Raw genomic sequence first — 25243 nt, 5'->3', positions numbered from 1 at the left:
CAGCAGTTTCCCTTATCCTGAATTAGCACTGCTTGCAGTGCTACCTTGTTTCCTGAGTTCCTGAACTATAGCTATTCCTTGTACCAGAATTAGCACTGCATGCAGTGCTCTTGTTACCCGAGTTCCTGAGCTATAGTTATTCTTTGTTCCTGTTCCTGGGCTTCAGCTATTTCTTGCTCCTGATTGGCATTGCTTGCAGTGCTCTCTTGACTCCTTGTTTCTTGAGCTGTAGCTAATTCCCTGTTGCTGAATTAGGACTGCCTGCAGTTCTACCTTGACTCCTAAAGCCTTAGTAATTTCCTATTCCTGAACTAGCACTGCCTGCAGTGCTACCTAGACTCCTGAGCCTTAGATCAATTATTGTTCCTGCCTCAGCACTGCCTTCTATGCTACTTTGTATTCTTGATTCCTTAACCTGCACTATTCTAGTATACCCTTGTAGCCTCCCCTTCTGTATATCCCTTTCCAGTCCCTACTTTTCGTCCCAATTCCTTGATTCCAGTTCCTAGGTTGCTGTCTTTCTATTTTGCTGTCTTACTTCTGTTACCTTGTATGTTTGTTACCTGCTTTCTGCCAAGTGTGCCCTGTGATTCCCTTCCTTTCCTGTTAAGCACTCCTCCTTGCTAGCTCCTTGTCTAGTGTGCTTTTGTTTAGTTTTACCCCTTTGCTATTACTGCCTTGCGTGTTCCTGTTTGATCGCCAGGATCCGTGGGCTCATCTGACTACCTAGGTGGTGTTTCTTGTTCACTGTGAGTTTTGTCTTTGAGTTACATTTATGACATCACCATAGGTATAAGCTCCAAAGACCCTGCTTTGCATGCATATCCTACATGTGGGTATTTGCAGTCAGTATCTCTAATAGCAATTGTGTGTAAGAAACTTACTGAGCTTCAGTCTTACTGTGTAGAGCTCCTGAGTGCTTTACCCCACACACCCCTTTATTGTTAATGTTATATATATATATATATATATATATATATATATATATATATATATATATATATATATATCTTGTACATTCGTCCCGGGTGTAGTTATTCTGAATCTGAATGCTAAATTGCCTTGAGTGCCCTTCCGTCCTGAGTCTTACCCATCTTGTTCACTTGTACAGGCTTCCCCTTTTGGATCCCTTTTTCTCCTCTGACTCCCTGTACGATCATGGGCAGCGCTGTACTCCTCTTCCTGTGTAAATTTTCTACCCAGTTCCCTGTCCTTGCCCAAGTCCCTGACTGTGTTCCCCACATAGTCCCGGACAGTTCCTGACAGGCAAATACTGGAGTCTTGTAAGGAGGCAAAGGGGGAGGAGTAGGCAAGAGAGCAAGAAGAAAAATAACATTTTTTTTTACTAAGGGTTACGCTGCACAATTTTGTGTTGCAGCTTTTAAAATGGTGGAGGAATCAACGTAACTGCTTTGTTTCGTTTTGCAGAAGCGCTCCTGTAAAATATTAGTAAATTACCCCATATTTGTTTATAAACTCAAAAGACCTGGTGAAAGAGGAGAACGTCGGGCAAAGAGAACAGGAGACTGGAGGGGATGGAATAGACAAGAGAATTTAAAGAGAGAAGGGATTTAAGGGTAAGATGAGAAAAAAAGAAGTAAAGATATAAAAATCTGGAAACTCCAGAACAAAAAAATTATACATAAAAGTAACATAGAACGTGAGGATGTAGAAAAGCAAAAAAAGAAGAAAGAGAGAAATTGAGACCACAGAAGAGCAAAATAAAAGCATTTAAAGGGAACAAGAAAATGTGTGCTGAAGAGTTATGTGTGTATGAAAGCAGAGCCATCAAAGGCAATCATCTTTTTGAGTCAATGAATGAAGTATGAGGAGTTGGGTAGTAGCATATGATATTAGAGCGCTTGGAAACATAAGTCATACATAACGCGCACCATGACTCACACAAGCATGTTTGGTAGGCAGGAGGGACATGGGGGAGCAAGAAACAAATGCCTAAGAGAGGGGAGAGGTTGAAGGTTAAAGGGTCGTGGGAAAAGGCCACTGTGAAGAGGAGGGTGAGGAGTTTTAGAGGACCCTGTTTTAAGCACAAGAAAACGTACACACTCAATGCCAAAAAGCCCGAGAATTATACACACATTCTAACGTCTAAAGATTTAAATATAGACAATGTTTTGCACAGGTAGAAACAGAGGCTGGGCTCTAATCCTATCTTTCAAGTCATGCAGTGACCCCACCCCATGGAAGAGATGAAAGACAACCTCCCTGTACATAGTCACCGCATCCTGTACCACGAACTGGAGGCGCCTGAAGGCTGCTTTGTGGCGAAGTTACTCAAAGCGTAATGGGTGCAGTGCAGTGAGGACCCAGGGGCAGGAGCGGCCCCCGGACCCAAATATGGCTGTTTTTACTATCACACTGTGAATGTAGGACATGTTCCTTGACTGTCACGGGACACTTTTCATCTTTGCAGTTTTATCGCAAATTTGGCCCGAAGGTATCATCGCGCTTTACGTGAGTACCAGTTGTATTACAGGCAGACACATTCCTCTTAGGCACGGGGGGATTCAGTGATTTGCCCAGAATCACAGGATGCTTGAATCTCCTGCCAGACGGGAGCCTGGTTCCCCAGTTTCAAAATCGGCCCCGCCAGCAGTTAAGCCGCATCCTCTCATTAAGCCATTAGTCTGGGTGGGGGCATGTAAAGCTTGACAAATCACATCATAGAAGCCAAGGTTTCAGTTTGCGATGTGCGACATTTTCATAATTTCATTCCAATTATTTGTGACATTTTGACAACTATGAGTGACACTTTTTTCGGGAGAAAAATAAAGCAATGAAGAGGAGGGAAGCATATACATTTCAGAAATTACACCCATTTATACAATGAGAAACTCTAAGACGATCTTACAACTGGTGTGGGGTAGAATTAAATGTATAAAAATTATTGATTTCACACCAAGTGAATTTCATTACAAGCATGTTCCCACTTTAACTCGCTATTTAAATGTTTATAAATATAAGCTTATACCAGTCGCCCTAGTTGCCTTTAGTCATGTGTGCTTTGCGCATTCCTCTTAGTGGCCCAGTTCACATTTCAGTGGCGCTTAGTTACAGAAGAGAACTCTAACACCAGTAGCATCGCACTTGTGAACGTGTTGGCGGTGGTACTGAAATATACAACACTTCTGATATATTAATATATTGGGTTCTGAACGCTTACAGGAGTAAGACCGAGGTAAGCATTTTGTGCCAACGTTTTTAACTAAAAGGTTTATTCCACTGTGCTGCCCGAAAACACTATTAGGCACTTGGTCCGGGCACTCTTCGATGGACATGCCCTAATTGGCTGACAGCAAACTTGCCAAGGTCCAATCAGCTGCAAAGTCCCGGCTCCTGGCTTTGAGAAACAGGTTTTTATAAGCGGGAGTGTAACACAGACAAAGTAAGAAAGGCGGAAATGGAACGGTCTTTCAGTCTCGGCTGAGAGCAAGGCTCGCTGCCAAGCCGGTGCTTTTGCACTGCTGCTGTCCGTGCTGCATTTGTTGTGTGGGGGGCGGTCGGGTCCGGAAACGTACTTTACTCCCACCCAGTTAGAAAGGTTTACTCTTCCGCCAACAATGCCGCACTGACTGATGCACGTCCAAACAACTTTGCACTGCAAATTCAATGTAGTGTGCAATTTCAAAAGATCAGGAAGGCGGGTTGGGGCGAACGGGGATTCATAAAATAAAAAGGGGGCGCCGCGTGCAGGTTGCACATTGCCAAAATGCCTGCCGGTCCGGAAGACAAAAAGAAAGTACACTTCACTTACGCTGTCAGCACCGACCCCATTGACGGTACAGGTGCGACGATTGCACTGGCCCTACAGACAGTCCCTGGCAGTGCCGCAGAAGCAGTCTGGATCTACACACTGACTCCTGAGTCTCAGGCCGAGTCCAATCGGGCTGCTTCCTGGCAGTAGTCATCATGCTCAACACCAGCACAGTCAATTCATTACGGCGGCCGCATTCTGGGAGCTGCAGCGGCAGGCCCAAAGCCTGCTTGCTCTGAAAGATGTAAATACGTACATAAATGAGCAAACTGGCATTAGAAACCGTCGGGGGCAGTGAAGGTGCCTGCGAGAGGCTCATGCGGCTTACGAAAGTGAAGGCGTGGGGGAGCGCGAGAAGAGACGCGTGCGTTCACAGCCCATGTCTTCAAACACGCACGGTCTCAGCCATTGTCTCCAATGTGTTGAGAAGCTCGTGCACCTCTTCGGTCCCACTTCGCTAAGCTACCCGGCAACAATAAGTCTTGCTGATGCGAGCAACGCATGGCGCTGCATCGCTAGGCGAAACCTAAAAAGCAGCGGGGAAAGTGGGCAACCCTGCCTTGTACCACAGGTGAGTCGGAAGCAGCGCAAGAACGTGCTGTTCAAACGAAGACGAGTGGTGGGGGCGGTTTAGAGTAGTGCTGTGAAGCCTATAAAACCTTTTGGCATGCCCATCCTCCTCATCACCTCCAGGAAAAAAGGCCATTCCAAGGAATCAAAGGACTTTTCGGTGTCTACAAGTATAGCTGCTGCCGGTACCTCAGGCGAAATTCTGTGGAGTACTGCAAACAGTGTTCTCAAATTGAGGGCGGTTTATCTATGGGGAACAAATCCCGACTGAGCCGGGGTAATAATCCCGTCAAGCAATAAGGCCAACCGTAAAGCTATTATCTTAGCCAAGATTTTATAGTCAAGGTTTAAGAGGGAATGTGGCCTGTACGACACGCAATGTGGCGGATCCTTCCCCGGCTTGGGTAACCATATTGTTACTGCTTCTCTCAAAGTGGGAGGTAGCTCATTGCACTCCAATGCCTCATTATAGACCTCCAGCAGACGGGGCGCCAACAGGTCCTTATATTCCTTATAAAAATCCCCTGAGAAGTCATCTAGGCCAGGGGCTGTGGAGCCCTTCGTGGCATCAGTAGCACTAATGAATTCCTCTGCGGAAAAAAGGCTCCGCAAGGAAATCTTGCATATATTTTCCAAGTATACCAAGGCAATTTCTGCAAAAAAGTCCCCCTGCCCAGCCGCGCTATGAGTAGCCGGGAGGTGTAAAACTTAGTGTAATATGCTAGAAATTCGTCTCTTATTTCAGAGGTACTCATAATGACTCGGCCCGAGGAAGATCGAATTCCAGCGATGCATGATCGCCTGATCGTGGGCCTCAAGAGGCTTGATAATGTGCGACCTCGTCTGTCTCCTTCCCCGTAGCGGCGGGCAATGCCGTGCTTAGTCAAAAAGTGGGTTTACCTTTCGGCGGACTCCCTGAAGTCAGTCAGTAGGGACAAGCAGAGACTAAATCTGTCAGCGTCTGAATTTGGGATCGGTTCGATGTCTAACGCCTCCAATAGCTGCTCAATGTGAGATATTAAAGCCCAGAAATCTCTCAATACCCCTTCATGCTTGGATATACACACCCCTTGCTTGAAGGCCTTAAGGCTTCCCAAATGATGGCCCTGGAACTTACGGAGCCAACTTGTAGACCAAAATATTCCTCTATAGATACACGGAGTTCAGTCCTAAATAGCTCATCCATCAGGACTTTCCCCGGGAATCTCCACTGTCTCTCACTACCCTCCGGTCTGGGGACCCGGGCCTTTAACACCACTGGAGACTGGTCTGAGTACATTTGTGGCAAAGGCTGGGAAGATGTGTACCAAAAGGACAGATTGAAGTAATCAGCCAGTAATCCAGCCTGGTCCATGTATCATATTGTGCCGAGTAGTGAGCGTACGCGGGCCCTAACAAGTTGCACTGTCTCCCAATGTCAATCAACCCAACAGAGTGGCACAGAACCAAGAGCGCCCGGCGTGCGCGTGGCTTAGTGTCAGTAGAGGTCGATGAACTATCAAGGGCCGGATCTAACAATAAATTGAAGCCCCCCCATCCCCCTCCCCCTCCCTCCATATATATGTATTCGGTATCTAGCTGCAAGATTTCAGCATGCAGATCATGAAAAAACTATGGGTTGTCAATATTGCGGGCATATATACTCACAAAGGCAATCACATCATAATGATAAAGAGGGGTGTTGTACAAAGCCCCTCTTTATCATTATGGACCTCGTGCAACTGAAAGGGAAGCCGTTTGTGAATTAATATCACGGTGCCCCTAGCATAAGAACTATCGTTCGCAAAATAGCGATGCAGGCCCCAGCTGGACGCAAAAGCGGTGACATCAGTTCTGGGCAAATGGGTTTCCTGAAAAAGTGCAATATCAATTCCATGTCTTTGCAGGTAATGTATTATGTGCTTTCCCTTCACAGCATTATTAAGCCCCCTAACATTCCAGGTGATGAGCGACAGGTCGGAAAATGTGGAAAGGTCATCTAATCGTGCCATTTATACTCATATACAGTAATTGCTGTTGAATGTCACAGCTAACCATAATCCTTGTGTAGTGAGTGAACTTCAAATTCAGCTGATGTAACCATAAAGTACGAATATCACCTCCCGCCACCTCCACCCATCCCTGTGCACCCAATCGCAGGGAACAACCCCAGGCATTAAACAACCATATGCATCCTGCAAACACAGAAACAAAGTGGGTATTATATAAATCAGATACAATGCTATAATGCGACTTGAAAAATTATATGTGAAATGATAATGAGTGTTAAAATGTTATGAGTACCCTATACTAACATGAATTGATTGCAATTTGTAATATGCTTTATTGAAGAATTTAAACATTGTTCTATGTAACATGAGATTCATATTTTTGCACAAATTCATCCTACATGAGCTGTGTTTCACCAAGGCCTCACACTCTGCTTCCTTACCTAGTATGAACAGAATAGTCTGAAGCCTTTGGGAACTTTTCGTGAAATTTCCGCTTGTGTTCTAACACTTTATCGTTTCCATTCACGTTTGTAGCTTACTTGACTAGACTTGCAACAAAAGTGTTACTTCCTAGAGCGATGGTTGAGAATGGACTGACAAGATATGAGAGCATGAACTCACCTACTTCTTAAATGCAACAAACGATCATATGACAAAAGTACAGTGGTCTTAAGGAAATTGTGAGTAAATGGATAACTTAATTCTTCCGGATTTGTATACTTTTACTTACTACATCATCTGATCCTATCGAGAGCAACCAATGGGACAGGGCGGTCAGACAAATTTGGTGATGTCAAGGGGTGTAAACCTGGAATCGATAAAGTATATTGGCCTAAATATTGAACTGAGGGGCATCTCCCCTTTTACCCATCTTGTGGTACATAGACGGATGACTGGGACTTCCAGAAACAATGAGTACTGTGACGAAATACTGTGTTTGCTGCCGGCTGACATGTTATTGTAGTGGAACCTTTTTGGCTGAAAGGGTTCATAAAGAAGCAGCTGTGGTATTGACGCCACAGTGCAGACAGAGGCAGACAATTCTGTCTATGAACTGAAGTGGTTCCATCTAGTAAATGAGAAGGAGACACATGAGGGTGGGGACAAAGCCTTGTTTGTGAACGTGGAGGTTGAAGATTTTGTGGCCATGGGTTCCATGGTGGAATTAAGCTTCTCCCTTTTGCATGCACCATCTCCAGATCCCAATGCCTCTGGCAGTTTACTTTCTATAGCAGAAAAGTCTATCAAGCACAGGGGAGAGGCTTGAGGATAAAAGTGATTCCAATAAATCAGACAGCCTAGTAAGAGTGTCATTAAAATAAAAATCCAGGTCTGTGGGGGAGGGTTGGGAGGGGGTTCACAGGAATGCGAAGACAGCCGTATTGTCTTTTGATCTAGTTCGTTTATCTCGCTTCTTTCGCTTCCCAAGTTGACAACAGGCCGCGAGGGGCAGGGTCAATGTCATAAGCGGAGAACAAATTGAGGGTGCTTGGATGTTGGTTATGATACTTTTTAGTTTCACAATTTTTGTCATTATTATGATGTCTTTTTAGATAGAAATGGTTTTATATTGTTATTGATTTGATTAATTGAAATAAAAAATGTATATAAAAATATTTTTCATATTTGGTCGTTACACTGAGATTTTTTATAATTGTCTTTTATATGTTATGTTGATATACTTGACAGGTTGTTTATTGCCTAGGCATTTATTAACCATTGCATAATTGCCCTGCCCTAGGAATTGTGAAATCAATTTTACAGGGGGTCCTTGATATCCACAATTAATTTACTATCTGAACCTCCGCCATGAGGCCCTCCAACTGGCACAGATGAACCAACAGGAATAGCAGGCAAGGGTAACTCAAGACTGTCAGTGGGCGAGAGACAGCCCCCACTCAGCAAGCTGAACTCTTAGTCAATTTCTCCAACTGCTTGCTCGATAAAACCATACAAAGTGGAGTTTTTAATTATTGCGAGGTCGGATGCCCCCAGGTTGCATTTGTCTATAGTGCGACTAAAACCTTTGCTTTCACAATAGACCAGGCAATTGGCCAGACGACAGAAAGTCCTAAAGGCTATAGGCTAGCTTAACACCCAAAATAAACAGTCAGAGTAAGAATGTCGCACAGCAAAGCACCAGCTGATCCAGGCTGTCAAAACTAAAAACTCCCATTCTATAAGAGAATGCAGACATGCTTATAATAAAATTCTGACCCAAACGAAAAAAACTTGGGATGATGCACTGTGGGAAGACCTACTAGCAGCAGCCAAACTAAGATCAAGGCACCTTTTGGAGCTTAATTTCTAAAGGGAATAGAAAGGGTAGATCAGCCAAGGATGTTTATCTAGATGAAAAAATCTGGTACGACCATTTTGCTAAACTTTACTCAGAAGACGAAGAGGGGTTGCCCACACAAAATCCAGAGTGCAATTTAGAGCTGAGCATAGCGCCATTAAGATTTAGCATAGAAGAGACTATGCAGGCACTAGGGGCTATCAAAGCGGGCACAGCTCCAGGACCAGACAGGATCCCTGGAGACCTACTAAAACACGATGTGGAAGTATGGGGGCCATACATCAACTTTTCATGTAACTCTATAGTGGCTGGAACGCCAATCCCCGAAAGTTGGAAAGGGGCAGAAATTGTAACAATATTTAAAAAAGGAGATCGCTGTGATCCGGGCAATTATCGCCCAATTAGTTTAATTGACCTTTTACAGAAGGTTTTTGCCAGGCATATTTTAAACCGACTTATAGAATGGATGGATGAGACACAAATAAGGTCCAAATACCAAGCAGGGTTCAGATCAAAAGTCAGTACGGTAGATCAAGTGTTCAAGTTCACGTGCATCTGCTGGAAGTATATTAACATAAGGAAGGGCAGTTTGTACGTGGCATTTATAGACTTGCGGGCCGCCTTCGACCTCGTCCCACGGAATCTTCTGTGGATTACACTAAGAGATATGGGGGTCCCAGGCGAGCTACTTAACGAACTCATTCGATTACACACTGAGAACTATGCATAAGTTAGATGGGGAAAGGGTGGTGAACTATCGAAGAACATACCTGTGAGCCGTGGTGTGCACCAAGGCTGTGTGTTGGCACCTACGCTCTTTTCACTGTACGTTAATGATATACCCACGTATTTAAGGGATTGTGACCACGACTCTCCTAGGTTAGGAGATGAGGCTATCACGCCATTACTTTTTGCCGATGATACAATCCTCATCTCACAGACCCCGAAGGGCCTCCAAAACCTGGTGAATTCTTTTTATGGTTACTGTGTAAAGAAGGGGTTGGAAATAAACTCATCTAAAACAAAATACATGTCAATAAATCCGCAAAAGTCCTTTAGGAAGAATCTGGCCTTAAATAATCAAAAATTAGAATATGTGGGGAGTTTTAACTACCTAGGTATTACATTGGACAGCAATCGTTCATGGAAGGGACACCTGACAAAAAGTAGGTTGGCTTTCAAGCAAAACTCTATGCCCATTCTAAAAGTGCACGGAGCTAGTGACTCCAAAGCCATCACGCCGGCACTGGAAGTTTTTAAAGCAAAGGCCCAATCGGCTGCACTTTACGGTGCTGAGGTCTGGGGGCATTGCTGTAAACACAATTTTGAACGTGAAGAAAACCACTTTTTGCGCAGGCTACTAAAAATACCGACCAGAACCCCCCTAGTTCCAGTATTTTTAGATTTGGATCTTAAGCGGACAGATCACCAAGCAGCTCTTAGGCCATTGCTGTATTGGGTAATGCTATGGACAACCCCGGAGTTGTGTAACTATAAAAATGGATTGATAGAAATTACCCTGATTGATGAGTACAAGAAAATTGCATGGTTAAAACACATTGAACTTTGGTGTATCAGGCTAGGGCTGTCCCATTTTTGGGACGAACCCCAGAATATGACTTCTGCGTGTAAAAAGATTTTAAAAACTACCTATTGGTCTCATGTTAATGACGAGCCATCTCACTGTCCATCTACTGGTATACTGACTCCGAACTTTTTGTCCATGAAAGACAATGCTGCATTCGAACCGTTTATGGATGAGATAAATCCACCAATAGCAAAAACCTTATATTTGCAATTCAGATACGGGGTATTACAGACCAATGCCCATACATGTAAATGGGAAGGTAACAATGAGGATGGTATCTGTACCCGTTGCCCACTAAAGGCCAAGGAAGATGATGCCCATCTATTGTTTTTTTGTTCCGCTTATGCGTTACCTAGACAGCGCTGGATAAAATCCTTGTGCAAAAATATGGGTGTCAGGACGTATATAGAGGCTGAGCGTATCATAAGGTCTAATACCTCACAACTGGTGGTTTTTTGCATAAGCAAGTTCCTATTCAATGTGTTTCTTATCAGGAAACGTCTTGGACATAAACTATAACATAATATTGAAATCTGCAGTCTCACCCACATTACTAAATAACGCAGAATGCACTGAGTTCACCTTTTGAAAAAATTGTGTGGTTTTAAAGATTTTAATCTAGGCTTTTAATCTGGCTTTTTATTAGGAATCAACCTTTTTTATGGTTTTAATTAGATTTTATGGAATACGCATAATTAATTGTACAGAATTAATTGCTACTCTGTCCCACTATATTAATTGTTATGTGTTATGTGATCAATTGTTGTCAAGGGCATTTTGTATTCTTTGTTTGTAAATGTTTTTTTTTGTTTGTACTTCCTGCTTTTATGGCTATATTAGCCGAAATAAAGTTGAACTGAACTGAAATGGGCTTGTAATATACTTCACCATGCACCTTCCATGATGGGACAGCAAAGACGACTTGCGCTAAATCCTCAGAACATAATCCACGAATGGGGGTTGCGCCCTAGCCTCTTCTGGCTGATGAAAGGGAAAGACAGGCCCACTCTTGCCCCGGTCTTCGGCTGAGCAAGTGCTCAGGTGTGTCTCATGCTGCGAGGAATAAGAGCACTTTTCTAGCGTGAAGCGGCAGAGCCCCTCCTCTGGGACCCAGAGATGACCTCTGGAGGTTGGCGTCCCCCAGAGGCAGCAAAGCAGGAGGCTATCATCCCAAATCTCAACCCCAAACTTATTGTTAGATCAGGTGGATAATGAGATTGAATAACACTGCATGGTTGCGGCACAGAACGATCACCAGAGTCCCCCACACCCTCAGCGAGATAAGACCCATGGGGAGATCCCAAATGTGCAATGTGTGACCCCTTGGTAAGAGTAATTGCTATTTAATAATGTATACTGTCTTTAAATTATCTATAAATAAAATACCGGTGCAAACCAAAAGTATTTATGTTTGACCTGAAAATTGACAGCTTAAAATTATAAATGGTATAGGCATTTTTTGTGTTTACTTTTAAATTATCTATGGCATCGTTGGCACTGCCTGCCCATGGAATGTTTAAAGTGCTCTTGTTCTGGACTGCATCCGTGCAACCGTGCTGCATAATATAACTGACACTGGAGAGTATGTCTTGTTCCAAAGATAAATGGTTAATAGAAACATCAATAATGTTTGTATAAAAAAAGTGGCATGCGTAGTTTATGCAAGATTGGATGTACGTACAGAAATACTCAAAGGGCTTACCAGCTACAGCCCTGCTTAGGCATAAACTACACTCGTGGCTTATGCACAAAGTGTATATATCGAGGTAGGTCTGAAGTCTAACGTTTTCTTACCTTTCAGCCATGTATGGCGTGTGATCCATTACTACGGACATGATGGAAATATCTTTCCCAACTCATGAAACGGACACCTTCCAATTTTGTAATTTTTTAGGTAATCTTTTTCCCCCTCTAATATTGTTCAAAACGTTTTCTACTTAAATATATTTAACTCCGCACACTGACTACCCAACCAATGCTTCAAAAGCCGCGTGGTTTCAAGCCAAATAGTTTATTTTACATAGTGGATTCATTATTTACCTCAGAACCTAAAGCAAAATGAAATCAAAACTATGACAGTTGGTTTGAGGAAAATTCATATTCATACCTCAAAAAAGAACTTGCATGCACACCTGCTGGTTTGTGTCAACCTGCAGAGGAAACGATTTTTCCTCCCAATCAAGAGTGGTAGTAAAGTGCTTATTAAAACATTAATCACAGTCCTATATACTGACACACTTCCAACTGTTCCCATTACATCACTGAACATATTTATTAACTTAAAGCCGACTCTGACAAGTTACAGAAGCGCACTGCTTAGCTTGCTCTAAAATTGAAGGTGCTTTCTAAAGAATAGTTACAAAATTGATTTTGCAGTAAGAATCGAGTGTTCCAAGTTGTGGTTGCGTCTGACATTTATGACTGAGGTTGCGTTGATTTAACTGGTGTTTCGCCGTTAACCTATTCCAAAAGTATTACATATGTCACCTTCCATTATTAAACGCATATTAGGGCCCATGTTACATATGGTGGGTTGCAGGGGCAGTTTTGAAAGGAGGAGGTTCTGACATCGGATGTGTAGACATTTTGCTTGTTTTAAATATGGAGGTGGTTTGCGCTCAAGTCTCACAGGAAATTGAACACCAAGAAAAGCGTCTCCTTTTTCCACCAGTACTCCGCACACCTACATCACCCCAAGCGCTATCATCGGCAATTACTCCTCTGGCACAATAGGTTTTCAATACAATGCTTAATAAAAAGCAACCTTTATTGCAGGATGCGTTGATTCATGGAATACCCTCCGCGGTGCAAACTCTAATTGACCAGTCACAAATGACTGAATGGAAGAAACTACATTCCACAGAACCCTACCTCAATATGGGATATTATATCAGACAATTAGTAACAGCCCGTATCTTGAACTTGATTACTTGCAACCATTCACTCCTTTTTCTGGGTCATACCTCTCAGGTATGGGAAATTAAGGATTTTTTTGCACCCTTTAAGAAGGCTATCATCCCGCTCAGCAGCAGTCTGCCTCACAGTCTCTCTAAAGGGTTTAGTCCCTGAATGTCAGTCCTAGCACATGGCATCCTCGAGGTGGAACCTAGTGGCTATCTTTCAAGAGGACATTGTCCCTCAGAAATGTGTGCAATAGCTTGTGTGTGGGCAGCATTCCACCTTTGGATAAGGATGAAACCTCCAACGCACTGACATTAGCAGCCCTCAGGAGATGGTCCATGTGCTCCACCTTCTACTCCAACCTAATCACAGAACTGATCACACAATCCCTGAAATCTATACATGTCAAGTATAGCCTCTCTATGCGACCCATCATCGATTCTTAACCCATAACCTTTTGGCTCCGCTTTGCCCCCCTTTATCTTCACCTTCATCAGTGAGAGTTTGTCATTGGCCACTGACTCATGTTTTGTAGCAGGTCATATAAAAAAAAATTCCCACTGTGTCAGCATGACCAGCGTCTCACTGTGCATTATCAAAATGCCATGGGGTATGCCAGGAAGGTAAAAACAAGTCTCTCTTCTCCTTTTGCCTAGTTTGATGCTGTCCTTGGGAGTACAGTGAGGCATTAGGATTCAATTCAAAGCTGTCTCAACAAGGCAAAGCCCTTCAGTCACTGGTATGGCCCCTCGCAAGCAGTGCACCCTCAGATCGTTTTTGCCATGTCATTGAATAGGTGAACATTCTCAATTGCCCCACAGGCATTGGCACAGATATGAATCAAGCAAACACAAGGAGATGATGGACAGAGCACTGACACTTTTCAGACACTCACCCCCGTCACAGATCTGGGTTGAAGCCATCATTGTTCTTTAGCTCACTTCACCACCCCAGTTCAGACCTTACTATATGCAAATCAGTCTTGACCCTGTGTCTCATGGTAACAGTCCAGCCCGCACTGCCAAGCCAGGTCTTCCCTGGACATAAAACAAGTATCCTGGGACTGGTTTCGGGGTAACACCGTCAACAGCCAGACTAGCTTGACTCCAGTGGCAAAGTGAGCAAGGGACACACATCTGGGCATATTCTGCCAACTTATGGTGAACAAAGCAAACGCAAGCAGATGATGGACGGCGCACAGAAACTTTTCAGACACTCACCCCCAGTCACAGATCTGGGTTGAATCCATCATCGTTCTTTAACTCACTTCACCACCCCAGTTCAGACCAAGCTACATGCTAATCAGTCTTGACCCTGCACCTTATGGGAACAGAGTTACCCGAACTTTCAAGCCAGGTCTTCCCGGTACATAAAACAAGCATCTTGGGAATGGTGTTGGGGTAACATCCCTCATCAGCCAGACTAGTTTGAATCCAATTGCAAAGTGAGCAAGAGACCCACGTCACAAATAACCATGTCATGTTGGGCAGAACAGCCGAGTAGCACAATACAGAAATTACAGCCCAACAAAACTAAGATTACAGAAATTCTGAGAATCAGACGTTCTTTATCATTTTGACCTTCAGATGTAGCTGGAGTGGGCAGAACCTCTTTCCTTAGGATATGCCCATCCAAGCATTGAACTATTCCAGTGGTGCACCTTGGGCCTAACTGGTGATATTCATGGACCCAAAAGCTATCCCCTTTCCAACTTTCATCCCTCTTGATGAATATTTTGGAGAGATCTTTCACCGTAGATGAGGAACCCCAGTGCATAATGGACAACCTTTTCATTTTTTCAAGTCCATGCCTGGAACGTTGTTCTGCAGGAATTAGAGTACTGCATGATCAGATTAGCATCCCTCCACTATTTTCCCATGTGGTTTCTTTTGGCAGGGAAGTGTGATGGTGGATGGGGGTGGGTGGGGGTGTGGTACGGAAAGGATCAGTGTGGAGGGGAAAAGGCATGTTTGGTCATTTTTCTTAAAAGGATGGGCAGTAAAGTGTGCACATATAGCCTAAACATATCTAGGGAGGGCAATGCCAAACACCACTTGAGATTTAGCTCACTTCTTTTACTCTTTATAATTTGGGGAAGGTTTAAAATCTCTTCTATTTCAAATTTCAAAAGCTGATCCTGCCAACAGGACCCTTTGGGTACGCTTAATTTGAGTAAATTCCATAAATGTACAGTATATTTAGTCCTGTGAATCGTTGTATGATCTTCCTTGTCGCTAATATCAAGTTATCTGCAATCAAGAGGGCGGGGTGAGCTTTGGGATGTGTGTGAATGTGGTGCTACAGAAGAAGTACTGTGTGTTTGTGCACATACACATACTCTGTTGAGTTGTTAAGGTCACATTCTGCACAGATCTTAAGCTCATCGTTCTTGGCCCTATGCTGGCGAGGCACTGCTTCAGAAGGCCTGCGTGAGCCATTCGGATTGTTTTCCTCCCGTGCTGGTTGGGGGACCGTTATCCCTCTGGTACCTAGTATCCTAATGATTTTTGTGATACTTCCTGTCAAAGGGCATTAAGAAAGGCAATGAGTGTATTAAAGTCCCTTGATATTTTAATATTTGACAGCAGGATACGGAAGGATTGCCACGGATGAAAAACAGCTTTGGTCAGTAGTTGTTTACTATTCAAAATTAAAATTAGGAGAAAGTGCTTATGTGACATTACATAAACGTGCTGAAATGACATCTTACCAGGAAATTGCTTTTCGCTTCTAACATGCCCGCCAAGAAATGTTTGATTTTCCCCAGAGAAACAATTAAACTCAAGTCGAAAGGAAGTTCATGGATCCAAAACAAATGTAGCAAAAGACATATCCCAGGTCAAATCCCCAAGGACAATCTGAAACTATAAAACTGCTGCAACGTTTTATCAGCAACAAAATAGGGCAATTCATCTTACTTTTGTTTACTTTTTTGTGTGACTAAACATGTTTTTTTCTATCATACCTTAATTCAGTTAATCAGTGTTGTTTTTAAGTTAAAATATGCTCGGTTGTTACAATCAGGTGCAAAAATAAATATATATGTAAATACGCGCTACAAAACGGCCAACCTGGAATAAACTAGATAATTACATTTCCTACAGTGACTTTGTAATCTCTCGAGTACATACTCTAGACTAAACAGCCTCATTCAGCTGCCCTCCGTCTGACTGTCGATGAAAGAGGCCTGTTTGACAACTGCTCCAAGCAGAAACATATTTTCCATCAATGCATAAAAAAGGGTTTAAAAAAAAAAACACTGCACTAGGCTTCAGAGCACGATGTTCATGTTAAATCGATGAGTTAATTCTGAAGAGAGGCGCCAACAAAAACAATCAGTACGGACATTTTGCTGTCAAGGCCAGCTTTTGAGGTTAATTTAGTGATGCAAATAAAAATTCTGCCAACTTCCCACTGAAGGATTACATACCGATTCTTTATACTTTTTCCATATATTGGGCTTTAAGGCACTCAGGGGAGCTCTGTCACTGAACAGAAGAGAGGCTATACCAACAGGTGGGTGGACAGGAAATCAACTCTCCTTTTCCCAGTGTAGCTTTAATATATTAATGACTAATGACATTGACAGAGACACACTAACTCCTCAAACCATTCTGGTGGTTTTCAAGTGAAAGCTCAAGCATTTGTTTTCAGATAAAACTTTTTTTTTCAATCCCAATGCAGCTAATTCCTTTAGGTATCATGCTGATACGCTTTCGGTTCAAAATGAAGATTATTATGCTAGGATGCCTTGTGAACCTTAGTGTGGGCAGAGTAAACCCAAAATTGAACACCAGTTCTAGAATAGAACTGCGTCTCAAGAATACAAACAAAACGTTTATTACAATAAGTGGGGTACATGAGGAATTATCTCTATGCTGAAAACAAAAATCTAAATATGCATACTTCTTGTAATACACACCATTTTACTCTTGGTGTTAGAAGGGATGGTGATCGTAAAATAGCGGTACTGAGCTGCCCAATGGTTGACTGGTTGAGTAATTACAATGCTTACATGCCTATTCATTATCTGAGATCTCTTGTCGGAGGTTTTATATTACCCTTCTAAAAATATATCGTTTAAGGGTTTTCCTAAAGGAATAGAGTGAAGGTATATATTTCATGTTGCTGGCTAGAGAATTCCAGAAGCTGGGACATAGGAGAAGACCATTCCACCGTTGGGCTTTAGTTTCACCTGAGGGATGTTTAACCTAATGTGAGTCTTGTTTGTGTCATGCTTGGATGGTGGATTGAGATTCTTTGAGACAAACAATGAGGGCTGCATTATGTAGGTGCTAAAAAAATAAACAGCCTAATTTGAAACAGTGTGATCTTTGATGGGGACCTAATGACTCTCCTATCCCGAGTAATACAATTCCTTCTGCTAATTGCAGAGATCGTATGGTAGAGTTTTGCACTCTGCAACCTGCAGATGATGAAAACCTATAGCCACAACTTTACCAACTTTGGAGTTGAAGGAGAGATCAGAGTCAAGAGTAAAAATATGATGTGTCACTTTACTTTAGACAGTAATCTACTGATTGAAAATGAGAAGTGGAGGTGAAGAGGATAGAGCTGGTTAGTCTCAAAGAGGATGATTTCTATTTTGAAACTGAACCACACAGACTTTTGCTTCTCCCAAGACTCTTTAAAGGTCTTTCACCAACAAGCGATCATTGAAAAATTTGGTACAAAGCTGTGTGCCAAAAGCATAAAATGTCATTTTGACCTGCGTGTTACTGAACAGCTCAGACATTGGTCAAGTATAAAATGAAGAGGACACAAGATTTTTGACACCCTGGAGGAACGCCACAGGTCATAATTGGTTTATCCGAAAAGAAGGAACCAAGCAAAACATCCTGGGATAATTCACACAAAAATGATAATAATCATTTAAGTGTGGTATCATTTTTTGTGACAGAGGCCAGTCTTCTTAAGAGAATGACCTGATCTACAGTAACAATGTGTAACATAATCAGGAGCCAGCCAGCTCCCCAGTTCATATATCACAGTGCATAGTCACACAAAATTAATAGGATGTTTGAGCCATGTTTGGGTTGAAATCCACACCATAAGGTGGGTACATTATTATTGGCTTCGAAGTGATTCTGAAACAGTGGCACTAGAAGGCTTTCATGGATTTTTAGAGAATACTGCTAGGTTGGTAATGGGCCTATAATTAGCGAGCTCCCTCCCATGCATCAAGTAGTAGAATATTCCTTCCTTCCAAAAAAGATCATATATGTCCTTCTCAGATGGATTTGCATGCCTGTTTGTAGCCATGCTAGTGCAGGATCCACAGGGAGTCTGAGGGTTTTAATGGATAAAGAATGCCTTCTAATACAGTGGTCGAAATCGGATTCAAAGTGAAATGTTTTTCATAGAACTGGACCCCCGATTACTTATCCGCAAGGTAGATGGCGAGATTACTTACCAGAAGCATTATGAACTATCCTGGGGATTATGTAAAATGGCCCGGGAGAGGAGAATGACAGGGGAAGTTTGGTTATTTTTTAATGACTGTTTAACCTAAACGCAGAAAACGAAAAACCAATCAATAATAATAATGAATAGAATCATTTAGAAGCAACAGTAACATGTTTAATATATCAAAATAATGTGATGTGCTCCATACCAACTAAATGAGGTACACCTGTTGCCATCATTGTGCATGAACGCAAAGGCCAGAGTGAGATTTGGTCAAAGTGGAGAGCTAACAAGAGAGATCCAAATCGGATGCCGGGTACAACTAGGGTGCGTGCTTGCTCCTTTGCTGTTGATATTGTATAGTAACAGAACCAGAAACAGATGCACATTACCTCAATCCTAACTAATAATCATGATATTGCATAACCAGTCTGTCCCACTTAATCCAAGGGCATCCTCACAGTTCAGCCCATTCTCACAGCTACCACTACTATTTTAGAATGTTCTTCACTCTGGAAAATCAGGTCCCTCCTTGCTTCCTAGAATGCAAGTCAACCCTCAAGCCTCACCTCCTCCCACGTGAATGAACACTGGGCCTATTACTGTATTCCTTGGTCAAGGAAAATGATCCGCCACAGGGACCATTGTGCTATGTATGTATTCATCCCTTAGGTCCCAGAAGTGAGCTATATGAACAGCTACGCAATTAACTAATACTGCCATCCTAACTTTTACAATCATAGAAAGTGAAAGTGCTTTCTTAAGTGGAATTGGGTGGAAGAGGTACAAAGCCCATCTCAAACTTACCAGCAATGAGCTATCAGTTGCCAAGCAGCCATGGTCCTGATGCCATCAAATCAGAGAGCCATTCTTTAGAAATCCTAGAGACATCCTGCTCTGGGAAAAGGATAGAGGATGTCTAGAAGAGTTCATTTTATTTTACTTTTGCTACCTTCGCCATGATGAAACACCCGTTGCTCTTGAGTCGCCTAAACTTGGAAAGTGGCTTATGGACAAAGTTAAGACTATATAGTAGCTTTGTATAAAATGACTTATCAGGCTAAAATATTGCTGGATCCAAACAAATCTGTGGTCCTTCAGAGACTGGCCCTTCCCAGAACTCTTTAATGCGTGTATATAGTCATGAGATAGCATCTGCAGTTTAGGATATTTGCTGATTACAACCAACTAGCGGTAAGGTTTGAAAAGGGTGAAGGAGGAGCAATAAGACAGCCAACTGCAAAACATTTACAACCTGATGTGCAATAGCATTTTAGCCTAGAATGGTTTGAAAACCTATGTTATGAAATAGCATTTTAGCCTAGAATGGATTTAATATTTTATGAACAGTGGTCCCTAACAACGGAAATGGAGGTAAGAAATAATATAGACATACAATGAGGTCTATATATGTTTTTTCTCTATCTGAACAAGGATTATTTAATGTATTTGTGTTAAAGAAAAATCACAAACAGGGAAGATACAAGTGGGGACACAATTTGTAGCGAAAAATAAAAGCAAAAGAGGAAAAAAGCTCAGGCATTTACAAAGGCTTGGATTCAAATACACAGTTTTCCAAGCAGATACAAAGAGCTACACCATAGCACATTACAATAAACAATTATGAAAGTGTCAAGGTGTACAGAGTCAACGAGGTTTCGATACCATTGAACTTGATATCAAGATTATCATCAGGACATGAAATTAAATGCCCGTGACTACTGCCTGTGTAACGATCATGTAAGTAACTCCTATCCTGGAATGGACTGGGAGCAGCTGAAAAGGAAGGTACAGGAGCGTGCGCCATAAGAAATCCCTAACAGGTTCTGGTGGGTCCTATAGCGATGTGGTTCCTCAAAATCCGTTAAAAAAGGGAACTGCAGTGCTGTAGGTGGATAACTGAATAAGGGAAAGACTCCCAATTGTGGTGAGTGAGAGGGCTTAACAGTGCTGATGCTGTGATATCAAGTAATGGAGGACCGGAATTTAGAATTACATGGACCAATACTTAACTCCAGTAGGAATGAAGTATCTGGTGGCTTCCCAATGGGACTAATACCCTCTGTTGGTGCTACGCGATCAGTGTCGGGCCCTCAGTTCGTCTATGCCAGAAGACCCCCAGAAGCCACCAGATACTCCCTTCCTCCTGGAGTTAAGGATTGGCCCAAGTAATACTAAATTCTGGTCCTCTATTACTTGACATCAAGCATCATCACTGGTATGCCCTCTCACTCACCCCCATTGGGAGTCTTTCCCTTATTTGATTATCCTCCTACAAGACTGCAATTCCCTTTATTAACGGATTTTGAGGAACCACATCGCTATAGGACCCACCAGAACCTGTTAGGGGTTTCTTACGGTGCACGATCCTGAGCCTTCCGTGTCAGCTGCTCCCAGTCCATTCCAGGATAGGGGTTACTGACATGATCATTACACAGGCAGTAGTCTCGGGCATTTAATTTTATGTCCTGATGATGATCCCGGTATCAAGTTCAATGGGTTCAAAACGTCGTCCACTCTGTAAACCTTGACACTTTCATAATTTTTTATTGTAATGTGCTATGGTGTTTCTCTTTCTATCTGCTTGGAACACTCTATATTTGATTACAAGCCCTTGTAAATGCCTGAGCTTTTTACATGCTTTGCTTTTATTTTTCGCAAAAATTGTGTCCCCACTTGTATGTTCCTTGTGTGTGATTTTTCTCTAACACAAATACATTAAAAATTCCTCGCTCAGATGGACAAAAAACATATATATAGACCTCATTGTATGTCTATATTATTACTTACCTCCATTTCCATTGTTAGGGACTACTGTTCATATAAAATTACTATGCCCAAAGGTCCCTGGCCAAAGTTTTGGGTACACTTGTTGTATAAAACATAGACTGGATTTAAGACATATGTGATGAAAGTGGGCATTTCAATCCTCAAATCCCTTCCCTCTGAGTGGCCAAAGATGGCAGGAGATACTCTACCTACAACCATAAGCCTTGTGAACCACTAGCCTAAGGAGTACAGAAAACCCTACAATCATAGAGCCACAGGATTGATTGCAAAGAGAGAAGAAAGGGATTAAGTATGACTGATACTGCCTAAATTAGACTAAAGATTGAGCTGGGTACACTGTGAGCATTTGAAATATGGTCATGTCTTGTTTAGACTTTGCCAAAGAGCTGCTTGCGGGTTTTGCGAGATACCTACTAAAAAGTGCCTACATATAGAACCAGTGTTTACTGTACAATAACGTGCAACAGAATACCATAAAATTACCCCAGACTACTCCAGTCATACAATAAAGATCAGCCCATGAGATACCTGTTTAAGCCCCCCAATTCCTGTACATTGCCAACTCTGCAAGTCCAAACTTCTACTCTGAAGACTGAAGCCATTTGTAAGTTTCCTTCAAGATGGCCGTCTAAAGACTTGCACCAAGCATGGGAGCACTAATCCAGCTATAGCACAACCAGCACCATGCCACAGAATGATCGATCACCCACTGCAGAATTGCAAAGGTGTCCAATAAAAACCAGCATGAGTGCACTAGCATATGAAGCAAGTTTTCAACGTTATTTTCAAACATAATGGCATGTTCATCCTTACTTGCTGCATTTCTACAAAATCCTTCATGCTCGATTTCTCACAATAATTGCTTCCCCGTCGACAGCAGTCAGCAGAAAATCCAGCCCTAACTTTCGTGCCAAGAAGTCTACTTTTGTTATTTTTACTGGCTTGCTGCAGACAAAATTTAATTTTGATTTCTTCTTGGTCGTAAGCAATACAGAATGACGAGTCACTACACTGTGCCAAAGGCAGGATTGGAAAAACATTGCTAGAATCTAGGCGCTCTCTACCCACTGATCCATGAAGGGCCAAGAGCTCACGAATACCTGTCAATCCCCTAAACAATGATGGAAGAGCAGTACAGACAGTACGTCACAAAAATATATATAAAAAAATTCAAAATCAATTAAGATCATAAATATATCTTAACATTAATATTAAATACTCACACGAAAAGAAAAAACGTTGCAATTTAGATGACACAAATATTTCTTACATATAAGGGATTACGACATTTAGTATTTGAGGAGTGAAGTTCGCGACCGATCTGTAAAGTGGAATATTTTATCAATCTGAAAAAAAAAACTCAAAAGTAAACTGATAAAATAGCAGTGGTCCTTACCCCAGCCTTCCTAGCAATTCCAGCTGTGGAACGTCTGATCCATACGTCTCTAACTGAATCGGTTTATACTCGTAGAGAGCCCCCTCGAGCTTCGTAATTGGCGCTAAGGAAACATGTTGACCCTAAAAAAAAAACACGAAAAAAAAACACAGAGTTGTGAAATTAAACATATCTTAAAGAGGACTTACTTATTTTTGTTCATAAACCAAGTTGGGAGCACATTCACGAAGGAAAAGGAAATAACGTTCAAAACGGTTTCTTTATTGGTCATTTCCTGATTGTTAAGTGAGTTCTTGGTTAAGCCCTCCTTTACAGAGCGCCATGTTTTTTAATAGCCATAATTCTTTGGAACTGCAAAAAGGCTTTTTTGAAATCTTTATTTGTGCAGTCCAGCTGCTTTCTAGCGTAAATGGCTAAACCCTTCAGGATTAATGCCGTTAAATAAAATGATATTAATCACATATCTCTATACAATCCCAATATAAAGTACAATCAATAATATCCTTAAAGAGTGACTTATTAAAGAAACTATTGGAATTTTTACAAGCACTGATTTCTAAGTTTCTGCATGTAATGTAATTTCCCAATAAATAAGAATAATTATTTCAGAAAACTTCCACTGATTGAAGCCAAATGTTAATAAAACACAGATTATATGTGCTTATTAACATAATAAGTGCGAGGCTGCAGATGCCTGTTCTTCTTGAAGCTATAGTGAGATTTAAACATACTTATAAAAATGGCTGACATTTATTTTTACAGTAAATCAAGTAACGTTCCTGAAGGGGGCACACTAAAATACCTTCCCACAGAATCAGTAAAATAACACAAAAGTTAGAATTTCAATAATGAGACATTTCGGGAAGGTCATCAGGAAAAGGTGAGTACTGCGAAGAATTTTTTTATTTTTGTTTGTTTTTACAGAGTTTTATATAGCGCAAACTTAACCCCGATACTTTCGGGTCAAGTTCACACTATATAAAACTAGGTAAAAACAACTTAAAAAGCGCTTTACACGAGCACCAGTTGCGTTACATGAGGACACATTCATATTTTTGTTAGGCACGCAGAGATTTTGTGATTGATCCAGAATCACAGGATGTTGCGCGTCCTTGCCGAGACTCTAACGGGGTCCCCCAGATTTGAGGTCGACCGCCCTTGCCGTTAGGCCAACTAATCTCCCCAATATTTCATAACATTTGGAAACTTTGGAGCTTTTTGGAGATACTGCATTCAGGAATGCATACCTGTTGGAGGAAACCCCCAAGGCAGAATGAACAACCACTGCCATGGAGGTTTCAAGCCAACATACCAGGTAAGACAATAGCACACTACTGTTCAGAGATTTAGAAGGAAGTGGCAGCAATCTTGCAGTGTGAATGTAGCCCGTGCATGTTGCGTGTAGGGGTAAAGTGCTAAATGGAGTTACTTACCCAGTTAAATGGCAGCTCAACACGCCGGGCATTCTCACAGTCCTAGTTAAGACTATTCCAGGACAAGTCGATGGGAAAAGAAGCCATTTCATATTTTCTGATAAGTACTAAATACGATTCTCATTTGCAATCGTGAATGTAAAAGGATCACATCTGGATCCCCTAAAAATCTTGCTTGGCTCTATGCCTAGTCCAAGTCTAAAATAATGAACCAATAATTCAAGGTCCTAGGGTCAAAGCACCCTGGATTTATTGAGGCAGTATCAGGAACATTCACGAGGAAGCCTTGACAAACCCTATATACATTCTCATTGCACAAAAACGGAAACCCCATTGCGACCATGCTCGGGTGTATTCCTGTTTGCCAAAATCATTTAATGAGGCAAAGCCATGCCAGGTAATGTGCTGTTTGGATTAAAGATCATTGTGCCAATTCAGTTATGCAAAAAAAACACACTTCAATAATCCTGTTGGCCAAAATGTGAAGTGATTAGAGAAATGAGTCTGGAGGTGGATTTATTTTAGTCATAACTACATATTGGTGCACATACCGTTCATTGATCCAAGAAAATCAATCATTGCAGGCAAAATAAATACCTAACATTTTCTGTGAAGAGCTTGGGTCACATCGACTTCTTTATGGGGAAGCATCCAAGAAGTTCAGTATTATTTAAATTGACTAGCCTTTCTCAAAATTGCACGTAAATTGATTACCTTTACTTGCAAAGAGAGAGTAAGTACCCTGTATTGCACGTTTCAATTATTGAGACAGGGGAGTATATTTAAGTCGACAAGAGTGGCTGACAAGGATTTCAGCCAAGAGGCATTGGCCATCTGAGAAAAAAACAAATTGTTCACCATTGGTCGGGAGGGACACACTCAAAACAAGCATTGACCAAGTCAATATGTCTTGGTTTTGGCAATTGATGGACCAGGCCCTCTCTGCAGGATTACCCCCAAACCTTTTGCCTTCACTCCTATTTTTGCTGAATTCGTTTTTGTTGGCCTTAGGACTCTGTGCACTTTACAACTGCTAAGTTGCTTGTGCTCTCTCCCCGAAACATGGTAAAATTGGT

At 42.0% G+C, this 25243-nt stretch overlaps 1 protein-coding gene across 1 annotated transcript in view; it reads right to left on the bottom strand.

The window, feature by feature from the left end:
* The window catches only part of MNAT1 (MNAT1 component of CDK activating kinase), a 687393-nt gene that overhangs the window by 230170 nt on the left and 431980 nt on the right, over positions 1-25243 (bottom strand). Inside the window, exon 7 of the mRNA XM_086936667.1 lies at positions 22735-22856. Coding sequence (XP_086792793.1) covers positions 22735-22856 — 122 coding nt within the window. The remainder of the gene's footprint in view (positions 1-22734; positions 22857-25243) is intronic.

This window comes from Lissotriton vulgaris, chromosome 9 (genome assembly GCF_964263255.1).
Source record: "Lissotriton vulgaris chromosome 9, aLisVul1.2, whole genome shotgun sequence".
Taxonomy (NCBI): Eukaryota; Metazoa; Chordata; class Amphibia; order Caudata; family Salamandridae; genus Lissotriton; species Lissotriton vulgaris.
Note: the sequence above shows the minus strand (reverse complement) of the source record. Positions and strands in the feature narration are given on the sequence as shown.